Consider the following 27,895-nt stretch of genomic DNA (forward strand, 5'->3'; position numbering starts at 1 on the left):
GTAAACTGGTGTCAAAGATGCAGGCCTACTACTGCATCAGAAAATAGTGTGAGTGCACCAACACCCTGCAAAATTATATAAAGGAACTGTGCTGACTTCCACATGATGGCTACTTTAAAACAACTTTAAAAGAATCCAGCACTTTAATTTTGAAATTCTACTTTAGCATAATTTGATCAATTTTTAAAAAATAAAACAGCCCCTTGGTATTGAGAATATATAGTCCCTCTAACGTTGTCGTGTGTATCAGCTTTTGCACATGTCTATGAACCTTCCAAAATACCCATACTTGGATTTTTGACATCATACAAATATGTTTGTTCTTGCCTGTAGATCTAGAAAGCAATCCAACATGTCATCAGAACCATAAACATTTTAACTGTAAATGTTGCATTTTAACTGCTAAACTCCTATAAGACAGTTTAAATATTCATATTCAGACTGTACGGCGTAGCCTATGATGGATTTCCTGTTTTTTTCCACCAGGCTCATGTTAATAGCAACATTATTCTGTTATTTTACTGATCCATTGTTGATCCAAGTTTTTCTTTGGTGTTGTTTTACATGTGAACCTTGTAAAAAAAACAAAAACAAACAAACATTCCAACTCGGCCCAAAATCATTTTCATCCTGAACTGGGCGTGGTTTAGCACGGCCTTACACCGTGAGGACATATTCAATCTCACATCCCTGCACATGCGATACTAGAAAACATCATCAATTAATTATTATTATGGTATCACCTGAAAATAAACCGCGACTGTCCGTCTACAAGTGACAATAGTTGACCCAAAATATTTGTGACGTGGGCAGCGGGGCGGGGCCTAGGCTGAAATACCGTGTTGGGGAGCCTCGCTCGCATCGCTCCGACTCTGTCTCCTCAACTTAGCAACTTAGCACAACAATGTTACTGCAGATCTGTCGCTGCAGCCGCCCCGTCAGTGCCGTGGCGACTGTTTGTGCGGTGCTGTGGCTGCTGAAAATCTGCTCTTGCGCCACCGACCAGAGCGATGAAGCGCTGGACAAAAAGCAGCTCACTGAGTTTTACAGTAAGTTGATTCATCTTTGCTGCTGCACGTCAAAGGACCTCCTGCAAAACAGGCTCACGCTGTATATTTGGGTAGGATTCTGCTATAACAGTGTTGGAACGCGTGATAAGCGGGTAACTTGGAAACATTACATATCTGCAGACTCCAACATGAAAATACCTTCAAAATTCCACAGTGGCCTCAAACTTTGAATCACTGTGCTTTGTTCCTGTTAGGCTATGGTGATTTTTAACGGATTGTCAGTATCTGCAGAAAATAATTACTCATTCTAAATTACTTTATTACAGACTGTATGTTAAAATAAAACTTTTTTTATTCAAAAAGTGAGGCGCCTTTGGTGCTCTCCAGTGACAGAATAAGCAGTAACAGAATAAGCCCCTCCCCATTTCCCCCCAACTAATTTCCAACCAAGTATAAACATTGTCCATGGTGGTAATAATGCTGATATGACTATTAACAAAGAAAAGTTTAATGAAAACTAAATTAAGCAACATATAATAACAAACAAGAGCATTCGGAATAAAACGATTATAAATGATTAGTTTAGAAGTTAAAGACACCCTTTGAGGTGCAAAGACTGACATGAGGTCTGATCGCAAAATATTCAAAAATTCAGATCGGATGTTGTGCAACCACATTGAATAGAGTGTGGCTTGAGTCGGACTAGACAGAATGCCCACCAATGAACTTATCAGTCAGAAACAATTAAAAAAATTCAAAGGAAAATGCTGTACCTCTTTATTTATGTAGAAATGTGAGGTATTGTCTCTTTTTTGTCTTCATCCCAGAAAAAGGCCTCTTCCTCCTGGAGAGTGAACCGCTGAAGCGCTGCATCACAGTGGATCGCTCCAACTTGGTGCTGGGCGACTGCGAGCGGCCGACGCGCAGCATGCTCTGGAAGTGGGTTTCCCAGCATCGCCTCTTCAATTTGGGCACCAGCACCTGTCTGGGGCTCAATCTGTCGAACAAGACGCAGCCCCTCGGCACGTTTAGGTGCGACACCACTCTCTCTGTACTGTGGTGGCGCTGCAGTGGAAAAATACTGCAGGGGGCTTCCCAGTGGAAGGTGACTGTGACTGGACGTTTGGTGGTGGTAAAGAGGAATGCTCATCATTTGTGGAAGAGATACAACACCGACAGAGAGGGGCCCTGCTCCCGACCGTATGAAGGTAAAATACCTCACAAGGGTTCTGAAATTCAAAGCACTTTGGTGACATTTCATAAATCATAATATATGACTTATGCTTTTTGCAGATATCCACACCTTGTTGGGAAATGCACATGGCATGCCCTGCGCTCTGCCCTTTAAGTACAACAACAAATGGTACTATGAGTGCACAGCCGAAGGCCGTGACGACCATCTGCTGTGGTGTGCTACCAGCACCCACTACGATGACACTAAAAAATGGGGCTTTTGTCCGGTTCCAGGTGAAAAAACAAATGGATAAGTGATCAGTTACTCATCGGACTAGTTGTACGGGGGTTCGAATTTCACATTTAAAATAAAGAGACTCCACCTCCCAACCTTCTTGTCATCCCTACTGCCGTTTTCATTTGTGTGTTTTGCAGGTTATAGCTGTGACCATTTTTGGGAGACAAATCAAAAGCTCCAGGCGTGTTATCAGTTCAACTTGTACACTATTCTGACCTGGAGTCAGGCACAGTCAACCTGCCATGCCCAAGGTGGGAATCTGCTTAGCATCACCAGCCTGGCAGAACAAAGTTACATTAGAGGTAGGCAACAAGTTAGAGAACCTAACTTCCCCTCTAGCATTGTAGTACTACACAATATCTGATGCGTTTTCCCCTGAATTAACACATTAAAGTCAGGAATAACAAGGCAGGCGCGGTTTTTGTTTTTTATTTTGTGGTAGACCGACTAGCAAGCATTGGAGCGATGGTATGGATCGGGTTGAACCACCTGAAGGATGGACGGGGGTGGCAGTGGTCTGACGGGGCCCCTCTGTCATTGGTTAACTTCACCACAGGTAATAATATAAGTGGTTCTGTTTAGATGCAACCGCTTTTCACACTGATATATTTCAGGACTCGTGTTCATTTTCTGCTGTGCTGAAAACACATTTGTCTAATGAACCTGGATATCAGCATGACAACAATAAGTCTTCCTATCATTGTGTGTCCCTCAGCTCTGCCCGCCAGTCCTCTCCAAGACAACAGACAGTGTGGAGTGTACAATTCAGCCTATGAGGGTCATTGGCAGAGTCTCTCGTGTGAGTCTGCGCTGCCTTACATCTGTAAGAAGACGCCCAATGACACCTGCAGAGCCGAGCCCCTAGGTGAGACCCTGCCCATCACTCCACATCCCCAAGGCCTGTTAAAAGGATAAATTATGAGCCTGTTAAAAATGTATGGGAGGGTATTTTAGGTCAAATACTAGCACTTTACTCTGCACAGCTGTATAGCATCTGGGAAATGACCTTTCACCTTCATTACTGTTGCTCTCTTGGGAGTGTGAGCAAAGCAGCCTTGGCAGCTGTGTGTATGTGATGCAAATTTTTTTGGACAGTTGTACATGTATTTATTCATTCTCTTACAGAGAACTGGCAGTATATCCATACAGAATGCAGTAGTGGTTGGTGGCCACATAAAGGGTTCTGCTACAGGTTGCTGTCTGAAACAGAAGGAACTTGGGAGGAGTCTTCTGAGGCCTGTAACTCTCGAGGAGCAAATCTCACAAGCATCCGCTCTCTTTCTGAAGTGGAAATGCTTCTCGACCTTCTGGCTAATTGTAAGAACGTTGTGGGTGAAGATCTCTGTGTTGTTAAAGGGGTGCAAAGATACAGATTTGGTGAATGCTATGCTGTGTGCAGATTCTGGGGATAGCACGGAGGTCTGGATTGGCCTTTGGAAACGGGGATCATCACCTACTGTGGAGTGGTCTGACGGCTCACCAGTAACTCTCACACTCTGGCACCAGTATCACCCCCCTCCCAACCAGACGGACATACTCTGTGCCAAAGCAGACAGAAAGGTGTCTTTTCATCGTGATTGTTGAAGAGAACAGAGGATCTTCTAATTAAATTAACCAATATATTGATGTATTTCTTTTCAGAATAGTTTTCTATAGTTTTATTTTGATGAATGACTTTTTAAAATGTTTCCTATTTCAATTTCAGCTGAACGACTGATTCATCAATCAACTATGTCAGCTATAATTTCCCAGTGATAGTTATATGTAGATATTGTAGGTGCCTTTCTCGTCAGGAGTAAAATAGTTGCTCTTTTGCAGGAAGGAAACTGGCTTTTGGTGTCGTGTGATGAGCGATTGCCTGCTCTGTGTAGGAGAAAAAGCCAGACGCCCATAAATCACAGTGAAAACTTGGACACTGGATGTCCGGAGGTGAGAACACAAATGCATGTTCTCAATAGCTGCAGCATCGCAAGACAAGTTCAAAAGGACTCGCCATGCCATGCTTCTGATTTTCTAAGCACACAATGTGGCGGTTTCGAGAACCTTAAAACATAAAACACTTTTAATTTGCCTCGGAATTTGACATCTACAATTTGGCTTGAACAGGACTTCGGTGTTCTTTTAACTGCAAACATCTTACACCCTGAATTTGTGTGCTTCTTTGCACAGCCAGCAAAGGTTTCCTGGTGTGGTCGACCTCAGCCTCTATAGCTCTCTTGGTCAGAGGCTGCTCTTGTGCCCTGATATTAACAAAACTCCCTTTTGACCTCATTCTACTCCATGAAAACTGATTTGTCATTTGTGACTCCATATCTGGTGACTTATTAACTTTTTACGGGCAGCCGCCACGAGTCAGACATTGTTATAATGGCTTTATACAGATCAGCATATGCTCGATGGGCAACTGCACGCCTGTTGTAGTTCTACTACTCCCACTTCTGATGTACAATGAGCTGATTCACTCCACTTGCTGACGTATTGTCTGGTCTTCATGTTGCTCCTTGACTCTTGTTTACAGGAATTTCAGACTCCTGACTCATCAGGCTGCTTCATGCCCTGGATCACAAGCCCAAAAATGTCCCTACAGCTACAATATCGGGAGGCATGCACATGCAGTCTCAAACAAAATTGAATTTTCCACTTCCAGGCTATTTTGTTTGCTGTGTTGTTCAACCAGGTAGTGGGGATTACTGTGCGAATTAACACTCAGAAAAGTTTTAAGGAGTGGTCTGAGTCAATGCCATGGGTAGAATCTAAGGTAAACAGAATATAGGGACAATGAAGGAGTGGTAAAGGGTTAGACAAATTTACACTGTTCGTCAAAACGCCCCCTCAAGCCAATGCAAAGCCTTGTTCAAAGTTAAAGACTAGCAGGGCATATTAATTCCAAATTAGAATCAGGCAGACTTGCAGAGTATTGATGGTTTTATCCCAGTTCCGATAAAAATGTCACAGAAAATACATGGAAACCATCTGCTTTTTATGATCGCCAATGAATTTTACTTACTTTATGGCACAGGGCTGGGAACGCCACAGGCATTCCTGCTACACTGTGACTAATCAGGAACAGATCAATGAAGATGCGCGAATCGGATATTACTGCCACGGTCATCTTCTTACTGTGGAAGACAGGTGTGTTATTTAAGACAGTTGTTTACTTTGTGGTCTTAAGCCCAAAATCATTTTTCTGCACCAACTTTTCTCATTGTCATCTTTTTTGAATTGGTAGGTTTGAACAAGCATTTGTAAACAGTTTGCTAAGTGCGAGTGGGGCCAACAGTAGTCTGTATTACTGGATTGGTCTCATGAGCACTGATGATGATGATGATGATGATGGAACGTACATCTGGGATCACAACACTGACCCGCCGGTGCCACTGACCTTCACTAACTGGAACAAACACCAGCCAGGTAGCCAGTTCTTGCAAGTTTGCTATTCAGAAATAAATACTGCTAAAGCGTTGTGGGATAATGTTTAAACGAATGTAAACATCTTCCCATCTTCCTTTTTCTTGCCCCAGTCAGTGGCAGTGGCTGCGTTGTTATGTCAGGTGGGCCCGCTTTGGGTCGGTGGGAGGTAAAAAACTGCAGGACCTTTAAGGCTTTGTCACTGTGCAAGCAAAGCATCCACAATGACAATGATTTCCAGCTGCCGCAGCACTTCAATCATCCCAACGCCCCCTGTCCTCCAGGGTGGGAATCACAGGCTGAGCTGCTGTTATGTTTTAAGGTACGACTGCTCATCACAGAAAATGAATACCTTCTTTTCTTTCTCAACATAATTGCTGTATGCTTCCCTGTTTCATGTTGTTTAGATATAACATTGAAAATGACCCATTTGTTGCCTATAGGATAAAATAATTTATGAAACCATGCAGATGGTACAGAAACATCTCTTTCCCAACAGCTTGGTCCATTTTCCCTGTAACCTGCCGCTGACAGAAGATTTTGCTCTTGTAGGTTTTTCATGATGAAAAAGTCCTGATGAAGCGTTCCTGGGTGGAGGCAGACTTTTTCTGCCAGGCCCTCGGGGCTCAGCTGACCAGTTTTACTCACTACAAGGAGCAGATGTTTGTTAAGCAGCTACTCAGCACTATGTTTGATGGGTCAGTACAGTTCCTCTTCTTCTAGAAGCAATTAAAAAAATATATATAGAAAAATTATTTGTTGCTGTTGATTTCAACACAATACATAACAAGAATGAAAACCATCTGCGCTGAATTCTTTGTTTCTCTCTCTTTTTTATTTTTTAGAGAAGAGGGTCGCTCATTCTGGGTGGGTTTGAATAAGAGAGACCCGGAGCATCCAGGAGCTTGGGAGTGGTCGGACAACACCCCCGTAAGTGCTGAGATCGCTGCGTATCTTATTGTAGTCTTCAGTAGTCGTAATCTGAGGGCGTCTCGTTGCCTGGTGTGTGCTTTCATGCAGGTGGTGACGACTTTTATCGAGGATAAAGCTGAGGATGATGACAGGCGGCACTGCGCTGTTTACAGTTACCTGACCGATGCTTTCGTACCACAGCTCTGTGATGCTAAACACGAGTGGATCTGCAAGATAGCCAAAGGTTAACACAGTCACAGTGACATTCTGAACAGATGCACAAGATGTACTGCTTTATGTGTTACAGTACGATTTATGTTGCAGGTGAAAAACTGAAAAAACCTTACTGGTACATTGAGCGTAAGTAAAATGTTTTATTTATTACATTATATCAACAAATATTCATTCATCATACGTGCAGCTTCATTTCTTGTTAATTTTATGTTAGATGTGCAGTTGCATGTCTTTAATTTATGCCAGTAACTGTATTTACTGGCATTGTCGTCTCCGTTTCCCTTGGATACGCCCACAGACAGCGAGCCGTGGGTGTTTTACCACGGAGCTGAGTACCTTCTGGTGCAGCAGCCGTTCGACTGGGACAGCGTCTCTCTGGCCTGTCAGATGATGGGAGCTTATCTGTTGTCCATCCACTCTAGAGATGAGCTACACTTCATCAAGGAGCATTTGCGACGGGTTTGTTTTCACCTCTAAAAAAATAAATAATAAAATATATATAAATATTCTCAAGCTGCTGACTTATGTGGTATTACTTAATGACACCTTTTTAACTTCAGTAACAAACTGGAGACACAATAAAGCTTAAATATATATACCTACAATCAGTCTATTTTTAACTGGATTCTGTTTTTGTATCTTTTTTTTTGCAGTTATCACTAGGCCCAACTGACTGGTGGATCGGCCTTTCTATTGGGCCACCAGGAGAGGAGGTCAGGTGTGTCCCTTATGGAGCTTTTCAAATATTGTCTGCTGCAGCCACTGATTCTCTTAGAACCTTCAACGTGGTGTTTGTTTGCAGGTGGAGTGACAGGACAGAGGTAGAGTTTCAGAACTGGGCTCAGGCAAGTGCCCTTGGCCCAAGGAAAGACAGGATGTGTGCCACCATGTCCTCATCGTCAGGTAATCACATCGAAGCACACAAAGGCACACGAGTCCACTAGACACCATTATAAATTTGTCATTGCGTGCTGCAGGGAAGTGGTTGAGGAGTAAGTGTAATGAACTCCACGGCTATGTTTGCAAGAGAAAGACCGTGTCGGTCCTGGAGACTCGACGAGAACCCCACTATATCGGACGATGCCCAGAGAAATGGCTCTACTTTGGACACAAGGTTCAGACACACTCATGGACATGCACACCAGCATTGTTTCGTAGATGCACATTTACTCTTTTTACTGTAACACAGATTTACTGGAATGTTTCTGACCTGGATTTGGTTTTCAGGTCAACAAGTTAATGTTTAGAAAATCATAAAAAGATGTCTGACCTTTGATGTGTGGAAGGCAGTGTTATAGAAGCAAGATAGATTTTTAAGTAGGTGTTTTTGTGCGTGTGTGTGCCTGCAGTGTCTCCTGCTTCACTTGCCTAGCAGTCCCAAAGAGGGCAAGACTTGGAAAGATGCCGAGTCCATCTGCTCCTCCTTTGAAAGTTCGCTGGTCACCATAGACAGTGAGATTGAACAAGGTCAGAAAAATCAAATCAACTGTCACCAGATAAACAGTAAATGGCATTTGCCAGCGACATCTATCATCAACACCCTGTGTGTTTCTCATGCTTTGATTTCTGCAGCCTTTATTACCATGTTGCTGCAGGGGAGTGCAGTAGGTGTCTGGATCAGTCTGAAATGGACCGGCTATCGCAACTGGTCTCCAATAGAGAGTGATCTTACTGTAAGTTCTCACTGTCAATTGAATTGATGTCTTATAGTACTTGTATAGTACTTCTTACACATATTTGGCTGCATTTTAGGCTTCACAATTGCTTTTAAGGGTTCTTGGCAGAACGTAGTCCACTAAAATTAGAGCAGGCAAAACAAATTATTTGGTCAGAAAATATTATTGACCAGGTTTACAATAAAAATAATGATGTAATGAAGAAATAGGAAGCCCATGAATGCATTATTAGTTCAATGTTGCTGCGGATATGTTACTAGAAGTGTTTTTTTAATAGAATGAAGTGAACGTGTATTGTTATATCTACTTTGCTAATCCCCAGGAGGAACCATTGTGCACTGTTCTGTCAAACAACCACAACATTCACATGACAGGGAAATGGTACGATGAAAAGTGCAGTGAGAGCGGGTATGGCTTTGTATGTCAGAAACTTCAGGGTGAGATACATCTGGTTTTTTTGAATTAGTATTTCATGCAATATAATAATGGGGGTGTTTTTGCTGTTGGACCCCTGTTGGTTTGTACATCTGAGTAACTTGTCATGCCTTTTTATTGTCCTAGATACAACCAAGTCTCCCACTCACTCCTACCACCACCCTCTTCCAAACAATATTGAATACAGGGGCCACAACTACAGGGTTATATCTGGCAACCTGAGTTGGTATAATGCGATGGTAATGTGCAGAGAGAATCATTTCGACCTTGTGAGCATCATGGACGCCTACCACCAGGCTTTCCTCACTGTCCTTGTCAATAGACTGGGAGCTCCGCACTGGATTGGGCTGCACAGTGAACTGCCTGTATGTATCCTCCATGAAAAGCACAAATGTTTTGTCTCATTGGTCTGCTGCTGTAGCTTTTTGCTTTATTTTATAGTCAGTGACTACCTTATTATCAACTGCTTTATAACTTTTGGGGGAAACGGGGAAGGTACACAATGGGTGAAGCTAGGCTCCACAGCTGGATGAGTCGCCAGTTCATCGCAGGGCCCCATATGAGCATTTGTGGGTTCGGTACCTTGCTCAAGGGGATCCAGCAGTGCCCTGAAGGTGTTCTGGCACCTTCCCCTTCTACCAGAACACCTTCCATGTTTTGTGTTTTGCAGTGGGGCTCGAACCAAGAACCCTTATTATTATGATGATAATTATTGTTGTTGTTATCCTCCCCTCTCCTCTCAACCGTTAACAAGGGCGACATCACATCACTTTGTCACTTTAAGCGGCTGATCGGCGACTTTTCTTCCAGGGTGGCATCAGTTATAAGTGGTCGGATGGCAGTGAAACGGTGTACACACACTGGGACGCGGAGGATGATGAAGACGCTCTGGCTGAAGACTGCGTGTATGTGGACGTCAATGGCAGATGGCGAAGGGCAGACTGTGAAACGTTGTTACCAGGCGCCCTCTGTCAGGAAATGCATCCAAGTCAGTGCTTCGAGTGAGAATCTTCACATTTCTCCCAATCAGTGGTATTCCTAACGTGTGATTAAAAACCTCTGCTCTCCCTTACAGGCAGTAAACCCTTCATCTCCAATGATGTGGTGTGTCCGACCACTTGGGTCAAATTTGGACAAATCTGTTACAATTTTGACCCTGTGGTCTACCAGCTCACATTTGAAAAATCAAGAGAGCATTGCAGGCTCATGGGTAAAAGGCCTTAAACTACAGAGACTGATTCCTCTATAAAAACAATTATAGAAATCTAGAGCTGCTCTAAAATATACAATTGTTGCCTCTTGGGAAATTACAACAAAATTTTTAAAACCTTTTTTTTCCCAGATTCCCACGCTGCTACAAGCTTTAACTTTCTGCTACTCTCTTTCTACATTCCAGCCAATAACTCAGATGTCCTGACCATTATGAGTGATCAAGAGAACCGTTTTGTTCTGGAGCAGCTGTGGACTCTGGGGCTTCTTCACCAAACCGTGTGGCTGGGGATGGACTTCAACCAAGACAGTAAGAGTCATGATCACTGCCCCTCCCCCGTTCTTTCAATCAATTTTCAGTAATTTGAAGCCTTCCCTTTTAGATAATTCAATGGTGTGGGTGGATGGCTCACCTGTGGACTACAATAACTGGCCCAACAAATCCCCGGACCCCAAACTGGTATTTCCAGACACCTGTGTCACCACCAGAGGAGTTGATGGCGTGTGGCACCTGTCGCAATGTACCGAGCAACTGGGCTTCATTTGTAAAACCACCACAAGTAAGTTAAATCACCACTTTTATTTTGCTTCATGGAGGTGTTAAAGTGATCATCCATAATGTTTGATAACCACAGATGAGACCGTGGCGTAATACAGCCTGCTACTTAATTACATAACCACTGTTGACTTGAGTTTTATGCCACAAACCCTAAAACTGAAATGTCTTCCCCATTTCTTTAGCATGCAGCACACACCAAAAACAATTCTGGTCCCAAAATAGTTTTTTTTCAGTCTATCTTGGCCAAAGGCTATTTGGGCTTTGCCACTGATACCTGTTTAAAAGCGTAAAAACCCATTAAACACAGAGAGTGTTATCTGAATGTGACTTAATTAGTATTTTGTAAAGCCTTTCTGAGAATGAATTGAATTTAATGAGTATTTACTCTCCACATTGTCCATGGAAGGGGTTTCTTCAGCAGAGCCTCTACTTTGTGGTTCTAGATGTGGCTCTATTTAGTACAAAAGCTGTTTTGCAGCGCAGGTTTTCCTGTTACGTACAGATGAATCATGAATGTACATTAGGTAAACAATTTTTAAAAGGTGAGAAAATGCTCATAAAGATCACATTTCACTGCAAAATGTCAATAAGTAATCTAATCGTTCCTGTTTCTGCAGAAGCTAACGACATGGTGGAAGTGGAATCTTTAAAAGGTAGAAAGGATTCAGGTATCTGTGAATAAATAGAACATGCTTGACTTGAAAAAATCATGTAAAATGACTGTATTTCAGGGTTTCATCACAGTGCCATCCCCGCTGCAGTGCTAGGGGCTGTACTGATCTTTGCCCTGTTGGCAGGAGCGACCTGGCTTGCATATAAGAAGAACGCCTTGTGTTTTCGGGGGCTTCCCCCCATCGGCAGCATTTATTACAGACAATCTGGAACACATACAGACTCAGATGGAAATGTGCTGATCACAGACCTGAGTCCATATTCTGGACAATAGCACTCAGAGACTTCTTTTCTTTTCTTTTTTTTTCAATCTCCTGTTACAAACACTACTGTGAAGCTGTGACTCTGCATCCTCGTTATGTCTTTGAGATAATGACAGACAACTTGCCTTACTTTCCTTTTGAATCCCTTTAAAGGATCTCGTATTCTCTTGTTCATATTTTTTGTATTACCAGTGGAGAGCACATTGAAGTTGATCACTTTTGAAGCACATACTTCGGATGTTGAGGAGGGATGCTAGTCTTTGAGGTACTGAACACTCAATATTTGTTATATTCTTGTATTGAAAGATCAGTTGTACTTCTGCTTATTGCAGGGATTGTTTATTTTCTAATGCCTCTATGGTCCAGCAATTTTGTCAGTATTATATATCTCTGTCCAGAAGAGCGCAGTCCTAGGAACAGCTAAGATCCTGCATAGAAGCCTCAGACTCCCGATATATATATATTTTTTAAGCACATTTGTCGCAGATTTTGTTGTGACTTTGGATCATGAAAATGTGCTGACCTCTCCCTATGGATAAATGTGTTTTATCGTAAATGGAATTAATGATTATTCTCAAACTTTGATCATGTTTGACATTTGATAAATGACAAAAGTATAATATATTGGAAGCAGAAGTTATGCTACTCCATATTCGATGCTTTGTTACTACTAACTTTAAAGTGAAAGTTTTCTTTTTTTTAACTGCTCCTTTAACTATTAATAGTGTTTGATGGCAGAGGGAAGAGCATGTACTTCACAAAGTAGTAGTATAAATTGTGTTTGGTTTTGGACTGACGTCCTTGTTGTTTTTAATCTTTTTTACATAAAAATGCAAAATTATCCATAATTTACATAAAATTAGTATCTATATTTACACCCAGCGACTACAACCTGTCAGCTGGACAGCAGAATCGTCTAGCCTCTCAAAAAGACATTAAAAATTAAAACGGTAACTTTTTATTTCAATTTTTACACTGACTTGTTTTTATTGCGTTATCAGGCACGGATCAAAATTGAAAGTTTGACTACATGGGGGGTGAAAATATATAGACATAAGAAAAAAGCAGCAGTATCGCCTTCAAAATAAAATCAATGTATTTTATTACGGTAAAAAGTATATCTAATCTCTTACTTCTGTTTTGTCAAAAAGGTTTCAACGTTTTCACGGGGTTCAGACTATTAGAAATTCAAATTCTTATTTATCTCCTTGTAATATGGTTTATTTCGGATTAGTTACAAAATAACGATAATCTTAACATGACGTCAACTACTACTATTATTTTGTAGGACAAACCGGAAGTGCTGTGTTTCATGGGGGGTTACATTCGTCTTGACAATGTTGAAGCGGGACTGAGGACTACGCGCTTCACACTGACAGATGAAGTGGGTTAGGTCGGAAAGTATGGTTTTGCTTTCATTCTAAAGTCACTCGTTCGACCGGAGTACTTGTATATTTACACTTAAATGCTCCTAGAGGGAATATTACCAAGACTGCGGTGTGATCATGTTAAGATTATCCGGAGCGGCACTTTGCCTTTGTTTGTTGACGGCGTTTCAGGCAAACGTTTTCTTGGGAAGTTGCTCATCGGCTAACGTTACCCACTTTGGTAAGCATCTGCGTGAAGCTTTCGTTTTCTTTCTTGCTCAGATAGATGCGGACTCAAAGTCTTAACTGCGCGAATGGCTGGAGATCAGTTTGTTAAAGGACGACAAACACAGCAAGTTGAGGCTTTTGGTGTGCTTGTAGTTTAACGCTGTTCCCTTCCACACCCTCCCATTGTGATGCACATTAGTGTGACAGGTCCAGTAAATTGCAAACTCATCCCTTCCTCCAGCCAAGGAGCTCTGTGCGCCATGTGTTCCGCCTGTGCACAAGTCTGACGTTATGTGTTTAATCCTCTAACAAAAGTCTGTAGCACAATTCTGAATTGTTGTGTGGGTTTCTTCTGTTGCTGATCTGTTGTTTGGACCGTACTGTAAATTCCAACTTCCTATATATTTCCGTCGTGTCCATTTTCCATAGTTTACGGTCAAATGCAGCCAGATTAACAATTGGAGATACGTATTCTGGAGATCCTGTGTCATGATTGATCTGGAGGTTTTCCTCAGTATGAAATCAATACGAAAACCACTTCTGTTTTGAAGGTTATTTTAGAGGCGGTGTCAGTTTTGCAATCGAGCTTCAAAATGGAGAAAAAAACCAACAACCAAAAACCCAGGGTTAGGCAATCTGATACAATTTGTCATTTAAACCTCCCACTTTTAATTGAAAATTTGCATCAGAATTGGCTGATATTCTTACCATAAAGACCAGACCAAAAGAGATTATTTCAGCTCCACAGCAGCACAGAATGCTAATGCTGGAAAAAAAGACAAAAATGCTAGTTGTTCTGAGTTGTTTGATGTTTTTCAGCATTTCTAATTGTTAGAAATCTGCATCTATGTCATAACTGTTTGTGTGTCTATCCTGTCGCCACAGACAAGGATGCGTTCACCATCCAGCACTCCGACACCAATAAGTGCCTCGGCACAGGGTCCACTGGGGCTCTAACAGTAGCACCCTGTGAACCCGACAGCCGCTCACAACAGTGGAAGTGGGGTTTGGGTCACCGACTCTTCCACGTGGGCTCGTCTCGGTGCCTGGCGTTGGATGTCCAATCCAAGACGCTCTTCCTGGCTGAGTGTGGCTCTGCTATCCTGCTGTGGTGGCGCTGCATGGATGGAGCCATTTACACCGTTTACGAGATGGCCCTGGTGGTCAACAACGGCACGTTGGCCGCAAAAAGGGACGCCGTAGATACCTGGGTGAGAGGAGGATCTCAGGATAACATCTGCCAGAAGCCATACCGTGGTGAGTGTGGTCATTTTGTTTTGGCTTTGAGTCGAACGTTTACAGAGTGCAAGTCACTTATACAGCCGTGGGGACGGATGACTGCTTAAAATGATGAGGATTTAAATGAAACTAGTTAAAAATCACCTTGCGTTGAGTGAGCCAAAACAAAATATCCTGAACAGAGCTGAACAGGGGCATCCCCGAGTCTTGGGATTGGATTTCACTCTGGTGTATACAGGTTTGACTTCCTCTGTTTTGTGCGAGTTTCCCAAACTGGTTATTTTACATTGCAGCGGTTTACGACACTGGTGGTTGCATTTAATTCCTTACTCACTCGAGCTCACAATAAACTAGGTCAAATACGAGATTAATGGATAAGACTCAAGGCGGGCCGGTACTGTAAATCAGCTCAGATCCAAAAGTTTGGTGTATTCCCACTTTGTCAAATCCTCAAGTCCAAGTCATTTGCATTCAATGTGTTAAAAGATGTTAATTTTTTTAATTCTTCCTGTGTAGTAGCAAGCTTTCCCAATTTCTGGATCATGACTAAAGAGGTTTGTGATGTCCTGTGCTTTCCCCTCTGCAGTTGTCCACACCACTGAAGGGAACTCTGAGGGAATTCCCTGTGTGTTCCCATTTAAATACAATGGATCCTGGTATCACGGGTGCATCCCAGAACCACAAATCCCTAAAGTAACCTGGTGTGCTACAACAATGGATTTTGACCAAGACCAAAGGAAGGGACTCTGCCTAATACCTGGCACGTTATTATTCTATATTGTTTTAAGCTTCTCCTTTCAGTTTTACCTTTCACTGTCCTTATTTTGCTGGATACTGTCTGAATTTGTCTGACAACTCATCTTTCTGTTTTGTTATGAAGATTCCTTTTTTCATTAATGAACTTATTGTCTAAATATGACAATTTTGATGCCTGGAAACGTGCAAAATCAGTGAACCACATGCAGCATCGAAGAACACCAAATGTCCGATACTAACACAGATTCTTTGACTTTATAGAAGAGGGTTGCCAGACTCTCTTTGCTGGGCCAGAAGACAAATCTTGCTATCAGTTTGTTTCCGGTGCCGTTGTGACCTGGCATGTAGCTTTGGACGCATGTCGCAGCCAGGGAGCCGATCTCCTGAGTGTGACTGAACTGGACGAACTAAACTCCACAACCTGTAAGATTCATCCACTCATTTTTGCTTTTCTAGTGTAAAAACATTTGGTGTGGCTAAAAGAAAGCACACAGTAAAGTTCAACAACTATTTCATTACACTGTCAGTCGCAGTTTCAGTCAACTTGATGTGTAGTTTTTTTTCTTTACACCTCTGATTTGACTGTTTAGTTCCTCCTTTCAAATGAATTTCATTTCAAGTGAACATCAACTTCTAAAAATAACCTGTGCTTTTGCGGTTTTCTTCCATCGGTTCTGTGCAATGTTGCTGTCAGAAAAGACTGCAGAGTTGTTGTGCTTATTTGATGTGTTCCGCTGTTTCATTCTGACGTTAAGTTCCTGCTATCTCGGCTATGACACAGTTGAGTATTCCCCCCCTGTTACTCCCCCACCCCCTCCCGTTACAAGCCAAAACACTGGTAGTTTCTTCTCACGAGCCAGGAAAATGCCACGTCCCTGTAAATTCAGTTGGTATTCCCAAAAAGGAACTCTTGGTTACAGTGGCAGCACTACAAATATTTGTAAAGTAAACTAGATATTCCTTTTGGCTCAGGAGTACTATTAAAGTCCACTGGTATTGTATTGAAAGTATTGAAAATGCTGGCATATCTGTATCATTTGTTTAAAGGTTACGTGATTATTATCTGGCGTGTTGTTTTTAGACAATGTCAGGCTGACCACTCATCTTGGTTTAACCACAGGTAGCAAAGTTAAAAGCTAACAATTACTAAATCTCTTTTGAAAAAGGTTCTCCCTTGAGCTGAAATGCTTTTTGTTGTTTTTGAGTTTATTAGTTCTTTGTGTGTTTTCCTGCTCACATTACTTCTTGTTTCATGCATTGTTGCTCATGTCATTTGCTGTGATGTTGCGTTTAGTGCACATAGGCTTGGAAACCATGCCTGAGAGGATGTGGATCGGCCTGCACCAGTTAGATATGGCTCAGGGCTGGCAGTGGTCAGACGGCTCCCCTCTCACCATCCTGCGCTGGGAAACTGGTATTTTTTTAAGATTATTATTTCGACTGCTTCCTTTTGTAATCTATATCTCCTCAGAGTATATCTTTGTTGGCGTATAAACACGTAAAAGTGTCCAATTTTGGCGGCAAAAGAAAAAGAACAGGGCGACCTGAACTCATGTTTAAGCTCGTTACATCTGCTCCTTGTAGCACAATAACATCTTATTGTGTGTATTTGTTTTCCCTCTATACGCTGAGACAAAGAGGCCAGTGTGGGGGAGAAGCTTCCCTCTGTGCGTCTTTAACGCAGCGACTTAAAAGCCAAATTGGGATTGTTAGTGCTGCTGAATAAACTATTGACACTACCGAAAGGTGGGGATGCACTGATGCCACTTTCAGAGTTCAGATGCTGCTCACTTGATGTTCACATTGATTTCAACTATGAAACACCCAGGACCACAAAGTCAGGAGCAGCGCAGACTCCAGATTGTTGGCAGGTGGCATTAAAAGTATTAGAACTAACTCTACGAGATGCCTCGTGCAGCATAGAAACAGCTCCTTCGGGTTGGAAGCAGCAACGAGCAACTCTGCGGCAAATGCCTGATAATCTGCTGCTGCTGTCAGTTACAATGAAGGATTTTGTCCTATATTCATCCCACTGCTGATGCCCACTCAGGAGAGTTCTGCCCATTCCTGCCTGTTCTTGTCTCTTCTAATGTGCCAACTCCATCCTTGCTACTCACTGCAGATAGTTTTTCTTTTTATCGTAGAGTTTTGGGAGATAGGAGCCCATTTTTCTGGCCGCCCACTCCCAGTAGATTTCTCTGTCTCATGCTGGGACCTGCAGAATTTGATCCCAATTCAAATTGATTCCTGTCCTCTTTGGAACTGTAACTACAGCTGTAATATGGTTCTCATCATCATGAAAACCACAATCCCTGCCCGTAAATAGGTATTTATATTGATATCGCTTATACTGGTAACATTGACCCTTCTGCTCTCAGTTTGCTCAGCAACACAAGAATTTTTTTCCATTAGCAATTCAGAGTTTGTGTTTATTTTGAAGTGGTATTGTGTTTGACAGGTATGCCATCCTCCTCTCTGATCACTGAGTCAGACTGTGGTGTCCTTAACTCCAAACTCAAATATGAATCTGAATCGTGCAACGAGCATCTGCCGTATATCTGCAAAAAGAGCGTCAGCCCTCCGCCCACAGATAAAACCGGTAGGTCATCGTCTCCCTTTCCATGCTGCCTTCTCAAATCAGCTAGAAAGGCACAGATTGTAATAGCAGGCATAAAGCAAACACCTGATACCAAAAGGGAATATAGTCAAGTGGATTCTATTCAGTAGGTTGGGAAAAGCAAAACTAAAGTCACATCAGGTGGACTCACTATCAGTTGTGACTCTAAACTACGTAGTTGCTACGTTCAGCGATCATTGTTTTTATTTCTACAGAAATCAGGAACCAGCATGTTAATCTCTGTCCTTGACTTTAACGTGTAACTGATGATGTCTCAACCCTGTCTGCAGAGCCGTTTGTATACAGAGAAACAGTGTGTGCGGATGGGTGGGTGCCATGGAATGGCTGGTGTTACAAGTTAGAGAAGGCTAACCCTCAAAGCTTCACAGATGCCAGGCTATACTGCAACAACACGGATGGAGGAGGGGGCTTCCTGGCCAGCTTCCACTCCATCGACAGTAAAGAGATGATCAGTACTAACTTTCACGCAGGTAAGTCTCATTTTTTTATTTTCTTCTTAAATGACTTTCATGTAGCAGCTTTTGGGTAATAATAATAATAATATTCTGTGTCCGCCAGATGGCCAGATTTTCGATGTGTGGATTGGTCTGATCGGCAGCGGTGTCAACCCCACTGTCTTCTCCTGGGTTCACCACGCTCCCCTCAACTTCACCTACTGGAGCCCAAACCAACCAGTCCAGCCCACTCAGGAAACCAGTTGTGTGTTCTATTCTGGAGAGGTGTGTGTGTCCCTTTGTTTCCAGCCTTTTCATGCTGGGTGTGTGTGGGAAGGCGCGACACCGGGCCTGTCCCTGTGAGACGTGCAATATTTTGACACGTGTCCATCTGCAGACGCACGGCTGGAAGATCGGACAATGCACAACAAAGCTGCCTTTTATTTGCCAGAGGGAAGGAGTGATCAATGGATCCACACTATCTGGGTGTCCCGCGGTGAGTATTGAAGTGTTATTCCCCTAAAAGGTCAATTGTGCTTTCAACACATTTTATGAATCGTTATGAAACTGAGAATATAATCTCACCGGTGTCCATTTTTCAGGGTTGGAAAAGACATGGCAACTCCTGCTATCAGATTAACACCAAACCAGTGTCCTTCAAAGATCGATGTAACGCTACTATTAGAAACAGGTTAAAGAAAATGGAATTCAGCATTGTCTTTTTTTCGTCCTTGGGCAAGAAAATCATGTGATTGCTTTTCTTTTACAGGTTCGAACAGGCGTTCATTAACCGTCTGCTGGCCGAGCAGATCAGTGAAGAGCCTCAGTATTTTTGGATCGGGCTGCAGGACATTAAGAACACAGGGCAGTACCAGTGGCAGGATGGACCTGGGGGTGTGGTTACATACACCAACTGGCAATTATTTGAACCAGGTTAGGAAAACAAAACAAAAGCTCCATAGTGCCATAATGTTCAGCATTTGATAAAATGGTATGGCTGGTTTGTTTTAGGGCTGATTTAGTTTGAATTTCAACCCCATGTGTGTTTCAGACCAGGACGGAGGTTGTGTAGTTATTTCCACAATGAAACCACTGGGCAAGTGGGAGGTGAAGAACTGCACCATTTTTAGGGCTGGCTCCATCTGTAGGATAGACCTCAGTCCAGCCTTCACTCCAGAACCGGAACCCGACTTAAACGCCACCTGTCCTGCGGGATGGGTGTCCAGATCCAACATTAAATACTGCTACAAGGTGGGATAGGGGTCATGTGTGGGTGTTTATACAGGCTCTAGCCTGCCCGTATGTGTATGTATGTGTGTATGTGTGTATGTGTGTGTGTGCGTGTGTGTGTCAGTGTCATTTGTTAGGTTTTTTTTTTTTTTTATTTTTTTATCGCGGTCTGTAGTCACTATTTAGACGTGAGCCCACTGTTGTGTTCAGATGCCATTACTTCTGTACTGTGTATGTGCTTCTGTGCGTTCTTGGGGTTCAGCCCGGTTCCTCATCGGAGCGTGTTTGAATTCTCAGGTGTTCCACCATGAACGGTTGAGCAGGCTGCGCTCCTGGGAGGAAGCTGAGAGGTTCTGTCAGGCTCTGGGAGCCAACCTGCCCAGCTTCACCAGTATTGATGAGTTGAGGGCCCTGCACGTCATTATCAGAGAGACCATCAGGTGTGCACGAGCTGGAATTGTTCACGCTGTAATGATATGTCATAAAATGTTCTATAAATAATAGCGGTTGCTTTGATGCTTTTCCTGCAGTGATAATCGGTACTTTTGGGTCGGCCTGAACAGGAGAAACCCAGCTGATCGCTCTTGGCAGTGGAGCAATGGCCAGCCTGTACGTACAAGCCTGACGCTAATCCACCTATTCACTTTTAACGAAAAGGCGTACCAACTGTATTGTAATATGTAACAGTTCTTCATGGGAAAATGTTTTAGCTGATCAGCAACAATAAAAACTGTGTAGGTGGTGAATGACTCACTAATTCAGAATTTTCAGAACAATTAACCATCACCGTCCAGAACCTCAGACTTTATCTGCCATTTACTCTCACTGTTTTTACCATGTATCTGATATATGATGCAATTTTATTAATTTCTTTATTAACAGGTGTCTGTAGATGTCTTTCATCACAATTTTCACGAAGATGATGCCTACGATCGGGACTGTACTGCATTTAAGGTGAAACATGCAATTTCATTCCTTAATTAGCTTAATAAGTCATTTTTTCTAACAGAAATGGGCATTGTTACCTTTTAGTGGCGGGTTAGCTTAGCTAGCTTCAAAGTTGAGTTTTGGTGTCATTTGTTACAGTGAGCTCGTGTTAGCCTGACTGTGCGGCGCAGCCAGAAAATCAAGGTTATTTGTTCAGTTGATTGTGGGAGTTCATCCCAGCAGGGAGTGGCCGCTGAGTCACTGGTGCCGATTTATTTCACCAGTCAGACTCTGGTCTTTGCTATCATGCAACGCGTCTTTGTTGTTGCCTAATAGCTTTAGCTGAATCCATCAATCAGGGTCAGGGATCAGCGTAGTCGTAAAACTGCTTTACTGCGGGTTCTAATATGCTTTCCAAAAACCCTGTGTCCCAACTAGACATCCAGGAGCACATTGAGAAACTTTTTTATGTATCTGCTCCACGACTTACCCCCCACACCTTTCTTCGCCATGCCCTTTCACTGCGATGCCAGGCTGGAGTGGGTCTGCCAAATACCACGTGGTAAGACCCACATGACTCCTGCTGTCAAATGTTTTGTCACAAAGCAAAATGGCTCGGCCATTAGTCAAAGTCTATCATTTGTACATAAAGGTGGTTTCAAATGACCTTTTTTAACATGTGACTGCAGTTTTTTTTCTTTCTGCGTGGTGTTGCTCATTATTATTTGTATGCGCTTCAACAGGAAAGACGCCGAAGAATCCAGACTGGTACAATCCTGGTAATAAACATCTCCATTATGACTCGAATGATCTTTTGTCTATTTTGTAGTTCTCACCATTTAGCATGTTCTGTTCAATGTCTTTCAGGTGGCCACCATGAGACATCCATCTTCATTGAAGGAGCAGAGTTTTGGTTTGTGAACGAGCCTCAACTGAGTTTTGAAGAAGCAAATCTTTATTGCAGCGCAAATGGCAGCAAACTGGCCACGCCACTCAGCCCGGCGGCTGCGTCCAAAATCCATCAGTACCTAAAAGAGGTATGTGAGAGGACGGGGTTTGGCTTTGATGCAGCGTGCAGCGAGCGGCAACACGTGCTGCTCCAGTGTTACCATTTAGTTCATGTGGTTTTGCACATTCCCCACAGATATCAAAGTCTTCCGTGCAAGACTGGTGGGCTGACTTGAGAAAACCTTCTCAGTTATTTCCAGTTCCGTGAGTCCACGCAGTCATGCACATATGCCTTTCATGTGGTGTTTCATGGATACAGAGTGTTCACAATCCTTTAAAATGTATTGGGAAGGTAATTGAAGTCCATTCTCTGTTCAAGGTTTCCCCCACTGTACCATGATCATCCCATTTTCCAGCACAGGTGCACCACTATCAGTCCCAAAACGTTCTTTCCTGGTGAGTAGACAGTACATGGGAAGTTGTTTTACAGGCAAAACGCTCTGAGAACACACACGTTGGCCTTGGAAGTAGACCTTAACGAATTAAGGTTGACTGACACAAGAGCTACGCTCGCTGAAGCTAAAGTTGACTGAGGGCAGACTTTCAGATGTGTGCAGAGTTTTTAAAAGGTTTTTGTTTTCATTTTCAAAGCTTGTCCAACTTGAAACTGTGTTTCCTTGCAGAAAAAGAGTCCAGTTGCCAGCAACGTTTGCCCTTTGTGTGCGAGAGACACAACATCACATCAGTGGAGAAGAACCCCCTGGAGCCCCAACCTGGAGGGCTGCCCTGTGGAAATAACTCCTTGTCCTTCAGAAATAAGGTCTGACTCCTCGTTTGTTCAACACGCTGCACTGCAGTCAAACTAACATGTGTCCTTCCTACACACAAAGTGCCCACGTGAGCTGGTAAATGCGATCAAAGCTGACAACATTCAGTTCATGTCGACTTGCCACCCACCCACTCTGCAACACCTGCTCACTTTGATTCAACGACACCGTCTTTTAGGATCGTATACTCGAGGACCTGAGAGGAGAATAATGGTTTCTGTTCAAAATGTGATTGTATTGATCTTTTCTCCCCCCAGTGCTACACTGTGTTGAACAGCATCAAGCCTTTGTCTTTCAAATATGCCAATGAGAAGTGTCAGTCGGTCAGAGGAACCCTGGTTACAATTTCAGATCAGGTGGAGCAAGGTGGGGGCCTGCATTTGTTCATTCTCTATATTTACACTCTAAAGATTGCAAATATATTTTTAGGGTTAATACACTTTAAAGCGCTGCTGTCGGATAAGCAGTAATATCTCTGGTTTATGTGCGTGTGTGTTTTAGACTTCATCATCACCCTGTTACCAAACATGACCAACGTGGACCGGATATGGATTGGACTCAAACTCACGCATGAAAAGTCTGAATGGATAGATCAGTCTCCAGTAAACTATGTCAATTTTAACCCCCTGCTTGTGGGCATGCACCGGTCTGTGAAAATAAATGTGAGTTCCCCTCCCAACTCGATAATCACCCCTTCATCTGTCTGTTTTCCTCCACTGATCTGGGTGTTGGTCATGGGAGCAGCATCCCACTTCCTCCCCCTCCAGCTCACCAACGGTCCCTGGGATAGAGGGGAGATCTCTCTATCCCATCCTTCCTGGTTTAGTACTTTAATGTGCGTGTAGATAGTTGTATAATGAGGAGTGGTGGTCATTTACACTGGTTTTCTCCAGAATGCTTTAAGAGAAACGGGATGATGCTCATTTTGAGTTTCTCATATACGATGAGATGAGCGGTTGGGAAATGTTATTTCCTTCCACGTTTCGCTTTCAGTCAGGTGCTTTTGGGTGCCACTTCCCACAATTTGGGTTCTGAGAACTGCTTGACCTGAATGAAAGGCTGCTTTACGCAGTTCTGTTGAAAAGTTGATGTTGTGTAATTTTTGTTGTACTTCTCTTTTTTTTTCTCTCTGATTAGCCATGGGATCTGCAGAACTTAAATTTGTGCGCCTTCCTTATGAACAACCCAAACTCCGCCATGCTGGGTACCTGGGATTATTCCTCCTGCGACCAGTTTCACCATATGGCGGTTTGCCAACACTTTGCGGGTAAATCACCAGTAACAACGCGAAATACGTGCACATGCAGCCACAAAAAGATTTGAAAGTGGTGTCACGTGACATTTTGAATTGTTTATTCCAATGGTTAAGTTATTGTTGCAACCTGGCCTTGTTATTTTAACATCTAACCACAGATAAATTAGAAGAGCCCAGCATCTCTGAGAAACCTTTCAGCGTCGGTAACCACACCTTCCTCCTGCTCGTCAAAAACATGACCTGGTTTGAGGCCCTGGAGCAGTGTTTGAGTAATAACATGGACCTGGCGAGTATAGGCGACACCTTCCAACAGTCCATCTTAACCGTGAGCGTGAGCCGTGCACGCACACCCATGTGGATCGGCCTCTTCAGTGAAGACGTAAGTGTACCAAAGATCGGCGGCCTTTATTCGGGTCTGCCCATTTTCTTGGGTTTAGAGTCCTTGTTCTGTTCCCAGGATGGAATCCACTACCGTTGGACGGACCACAGTCACACCGTGTTCAGCCGCTGGCCCTCGGAGACGACCAGCGGTGCGTGCGTGTACCTGGACACTGATGGCTTCTGGAAAGCCACCGAGTGTGAGGAACAGCTTGGAGGCGCCATCTGCCACAAACCGCACCGTGAGCATAGCGGCACAGGAACGAAAAATAAAAAGAGATACCCAAGAGCGAAGTAGTCTGAGATCCTGTAAATGTATGTCGTGCAGAAGAGGTGATCACCAAACCAGAGGATGTCGCTGTGAAGTGCCCTCACAACATGAACGGTCCCAACTGGATCCCCTTCAGAAACAACTGCTACGCCTTCCAGCTGGTTTCCACCAGATGGGCGAAGTTTGATGAGGGACACATTCAAGAAACGTGCACACACCTCTGTAGGACTCTTCCCCGAGCATGTTTTGTTATCTTTTAAAATTTGACATGGAGTGTGCTGTTAACGACCGGGGTACAATGTTTCAGATGACGGCGCAAACATCCTAACCATCCGAAATGCGGAGGAGAGCAACTTTGTCGCGCGGCAGCTGTTGCCGTTCAGGACTCTGGCCCAGTTTGTGTGGCTGGGACTCTTCAAACAGGCAAACGGTTTGTATTTCCTTTCTTGTTTCGTTTTGTAAGTCGGGAGTAGTTTACTATCCAATAATTCCTGTTGCTTTATGGCTTTTCTACATGTTTTTGCAGAATTGGTGTGTTTTCAATGCAATTTCCTGGTGCTGTGGTTTGTTTATTGTTATTTCTATTCTGCTGTAGATACCCAGATGAAGTGGTTTGATGGCACAAATGTCCAGTACTCCAACTGGGATAAAGGCAGACCAAATGTAAATACTTCGTTCATGGCCGGTCTCATGGTTGACAACAGCTGGATCCTCGTCTCAAAGCCACGTTTATTTTTAGAGTTCAAACAGAGAAGCATTGTCGTCTGTAAATTGGACCACGGTCAGTACGTCATGCGTTCTGTGGGGCTTCACCCGCGCTCTGATTGTCGTTACAATGTTTCACTTTCTGTTCTCTCATATTTCTCACCCAAGAATCAAAGGAAGAGTACAAGCGATCGTCACAAGACTTTCAAAATTACGGCTCTTTGACTTACGAGGTCCTGGCCCGGTCGCTGACTTGGTACCAGGCTCTGGAAGAGTGCGGCGTGCGTGGAGGCCACCTGGCGAGTGTCCACACCATTAAGCAAAATGAGCACCTGAATCTGATTGTCAAGACAGATGGCTTCCCTCTCTGGATTGGATTATCAAACCAGGATGTGAGAGCTTTGCTTGCAGAGTTTAGGTCAAATGTGCCACTTGCACTAAACATTTAACCTCATTCTTGGCGTTCCTCACAGATCAGTGGCTCCGCCTACGAATGGTCGGACGGAACAAAGGTTGATTACAACCTCACTATCGCCGACCCACAGGTGGGCTTTGACTCATGGAAACCGGGGCCCACCTGTGTTTTTATGGCGACCGATGGAGCCTGGATACGAACCAGCTGCAACGTTCTGCTGGATGGAGCCATCTGCTACAACACCACCATCACCACCGATTCTCAGAGTAAGACGCCGTCGCCAAGGGACGGTAGAAAGGGAGCCCAACACCACTGAATTCTAGCACCGGGCTTGTGGAGTGATTGCTGCTGTGTTGTTCTGAATCAGGAGCCAGACTGCAGGCGGCCCCAGAGGCCAACCGCTGCCCTCAGAGCGATGGTGGCTCACAGTGGGTGCAGCACCAGGACCAGTGCTACGCCTTCAACATGGGGCTCTACAACTACAGCGTGCACACCATGGAGGCGGCGAAGAAAATCTGCCAGAACTTGGGTGAGTTTTAGTCGACAAAGGTCATAATTAGCATTCATCAGAGGCCACCGTGGACGACCAGTCATGTTGCCGTTGTGGCTTTTCCTCTCTCCTGCTGACAGATGCTGAGTTGTTGACGATAAAATCCACCGAGGAGAATGAATTTGTGTCAAAGTACTTAGATAATGACCCTCTCATCACCAGTCGGACATGGCTCGGCATGACTCTGGATACTCAAGGTAACGCCATCATTTATAAAGCGCGCAAGAATAATGACCTAAATCTAAAATTTGGGATAACACATATCTTTATTTCTGTCTTTTCCTGCAGGAAAACCAGTATCTTGGCAGGATGGCTCAGCTCTGGTTTACTCCAACTGGAAGCCTGAGGCCTTAACGACGGAGAGGAGAACGGAGCAGCGATGTCCCGTCATGACGGGAGATGAAGGAACCTGGAATTTTGTCAACTGCAAAACCGCCTACAGTCGAGTCGTCTGCAAAACCGAAGCAGGTGAGTATCGACTTAAACTGAAGTCTGAGAGTCCCTGTGCCAGGACCTCTGGTGATTCAGTAGAGAACAGAAGAACGTCACCGTGTTAGGTGTTGAAATGTGATTCTTGGTTGGGAGCTAAGCCGGCTGCAGCTCTCCGTCTCCCTCCCAACCCTCTCACCGCTTGCACGTGTGTCCCTCAGGGTCCGCTGGGTCGTCAGCGGTACTGGTCCTTTTCATCATAACGGTCATCGCTCTCCTTGTAATCGCTGCCGTCGTGGTTTACAAGAAAAAGAGGGGCCATTTCTCTTCCACCATCCGCTACGAGAGGACGCTGGACGACATGGACACCACCAGTATTATTACAGATACGGAGCTTTCTTGATAATGTGCCTCAGGGAGCGTGGACAGGCCTGTCGCGCGAGGGTCTCGCTGCAGCCTTCTCCCATCTTCTTTTAAAATTATTTATTTCTTTGCTGTTGATTTGCATCTGTGGGATGCTGGGGCTGTGTTTGTTCTTCAATTTAGATTTACCAAAACTGAAAAAGGAAAACCAACAACAAAAAGAAAAGGGAACCTTGAGTCTTATACCCGGAGTTCATTCGCACCAGTGTTAAAACTTAAACTACATGTGCATCTACTGATTTTACTCAACTTAAAAAGGTCTGACGTCAGTTCATCTACAAGACTAAAGTAGCTGTCGAGAGTGGGCGTGTCGTAAACGTAGCCAAGACCAAAGACCAAAATAACTCCCCGATGTGCCTTTATTACCTTACGAGACGATGGGAGCAGGTGAACCTATTGTGACTTGTTCGTAAATCGCTGGTGGGAAAACGAGGCCACGCAGTAACAGAACCACCTTTGGCCTGAACCTCTTCCCACTGGCTTGCAGGCACTGGATGTGCTACCTTTCGTTTTATGTGCTGGGCCAGTTTTCCTCCAATGAAAAACCCAGTGTAATGTCGCCAACGTTGTCAGGCTGCAATTCTAAACTGATCCTGCTGTTTTTAAACTAAAACTGACTTTCCTATGCACCTGAGAAAGAGCGCACTTTAGTATGATTTGGAACTGTAGTTTCAATGATATTAAGCACAATGAGGTATCTTTTTTTTTTTTTTAAATCTTAAAATTGCACTGCTGTTTGCTGTGAACGCTTTGTACATATGTTTGTTTTATATAACTGAGAATGAACCAAAGATGATTGGAGCGTTAAAGCCTCAGATTTTGCTTTTGGAAACCAAATGTTGGTGTTCTTTTTAACGTTCCCACCACTTCCGAAGATGTCCCCATCAATTTCGATCAACTTACATGCTTCCAATTAAAGATCCAGTGTTGCAATGTGGATGGAGTGGTGTGTTTCTTCTCATGAACTCTCCTGCATCTCATCAGTCAAATTATCACAAACGTCTGGCTGGAAGTTTGACAAACTAC

At 43.6% G+C, this 27,895-nt stretch overlaps 2 protein-coding genes across 3 annotated transcripts; both read left to right on the forward strand.

Annotated features, from left to right (window-relative positions):
* Positions 1–64: 64 nt before the first annotated feature.
* pla2r1 (phospholipase A2 receptor 1) lies at positions 65–12,791 on the forward strand. Its single transcript, XM_011610065.2, has 30 exons — positions 65–1,049; positions 1,838–2,218; positions 2,304–2,477; positions 2,619–2,783; positions 2,924–3,037; positions 3,197–3,346; positions 3,607–3,798; positions 3,881–4,041; positions 4,300–4,410; positions 5,501–5,613; positions 5,711–5,892; positions 6,003–6,211; positions 6,442–6,587; positions 6,735–6,819; positions 6,910–7,045; positions 7,126–7,161; positions 7,334–7,494; positions 7,689–7,753; positions 7,838–7,938; positions 8,013–8,149; positions 8,385–8,502; positions 8,608–8,708; positions 9,034–9,148; positions 9,273–9,511; positions 9,957–10,134; positions 10,222–10,356; positions 10,543–10,665; positions 10,739–10,915; positions 11,532–11,567; positions 11,646–12,791. Exons 1-30 carry the CDS (start codon positions 905–907, stop codon positions 11,858–11,860), a joined length of 4,401 nt encoding a protein of 1,466 aa, XP_011608367.2. The 5' UTR covers positions 65–904; the 3' UTR covers positions 11,861–12,791.
* A 412-nt stretch (positions 12,792–13,203) lies between these two features.
* On the forward strand, positions 13,204–27,806 carry ly75 (lymphocyte antigen 75). 2 transcript variants are annotated; one of them, NM_001190363.1, is given in 35 exon segments: positions 13,204–13,457; positions 14,319–14,701; positions 15,270–15,443; positions 15,701–15,862; positions 16,734–16,853; positions 17,898–18,038; positions 18,347–18,547; positions 18,636–18,796; positions 18,909–19,007; positions 19,114–19,202; positions 19,281–19,444; positions 19,563–19,762; positions 20,039–20,181; positions 20,272–20,350; positions 20,624–20,695; positions 21,107–21,230; positions 21,412–21,447; positions 21,536–21,705; positions 21,813–21,880; positions 21,996–22,072; positions 22,300–22,436; positions 22,701–22,809; positions 22,945–23,105; positions 23,581–23,710; positions 23,857–24,077; positions 24,156–24,318; positions 24,405–24,569; positions 24,655–24,777; positions 24,943–25,128; positions 25,221–25,444; positions 25,526–25,733; positions 25,835–25,996; positions 26,098–26,214; positions 26,306–26,485; positions 26,668–27,806. In NM_001190363.1, coding segments are annotated over 34 exon segments (4,884 nt in total). In that variant the 5' UTR covers positions 13,204–13,457; positions 14,319–14,565; the 3' UTR covers positions 26,850–27,806.
* Positions 27,807–27,895: the final 89 nt, after the last annotated feature.

This window comes from Takifugu rubripes, chromosome 13 (assembly GCF_901000725.2).
Source record: "Takifugu rubripes chromosome 13, fTakRub1.2, whole genome shotgun sequence".
Classification (NCBI taxonomy): domain Eukaryota; kingdom Metazoa; phylum Chordata; class Actinopteri; order Tetraodontiformes; family Tetraodontidae; genus Takifugu; species Takifugu rubripes.

Excerpts from the sequence above, each read along its gene's own strand:
- pla2r1 (XM_011610065.2), top strand. The coding sequence starts at position 905 with ATGTTACTGCAGATCTGTCGCTGCAGCCGCCCCGTCAGTGCCGTGGCG. Across the intron at positions 7,162-7,333 it reads ACCTTACTGGTACATTGAGC|ACAGCGAGCCGTGGGTGTTT; the intron begins GTAAGTAAAATG and ends ATACGCCCACAG. Across the intron at positions 9,512-9,956 it reads GGCTGCACAGTGAACTGCCT|GGTGGCATCAGTTATAAGTG; the intron begins GTATGTATCCTC and ends CTTTTCTTCCAG.
- ly75 (XM_011609736.2), top strand. The coding sequence starts at position 13,355 with ATGTTAAGATTATCCGGAGCGGCACTTTGCCTTTGTTTGTTGACGGCG. Across the intron at positions 19,008-19,113 it reads CACTATCTGGGTGTCCCGCG|GGTTGGAAAAGACATGGCAA; the intron begins GTGAGTATTGAA and ends TCCATTTTTCAG. Across the intron at positions 19,203-19,280 it reads AACGCTACTATTAGAAACAG|GTTCGAACAGGCGTTCATTA; the intron begins GTTAAAGAAAAT and ends TTTCTTTTACAG.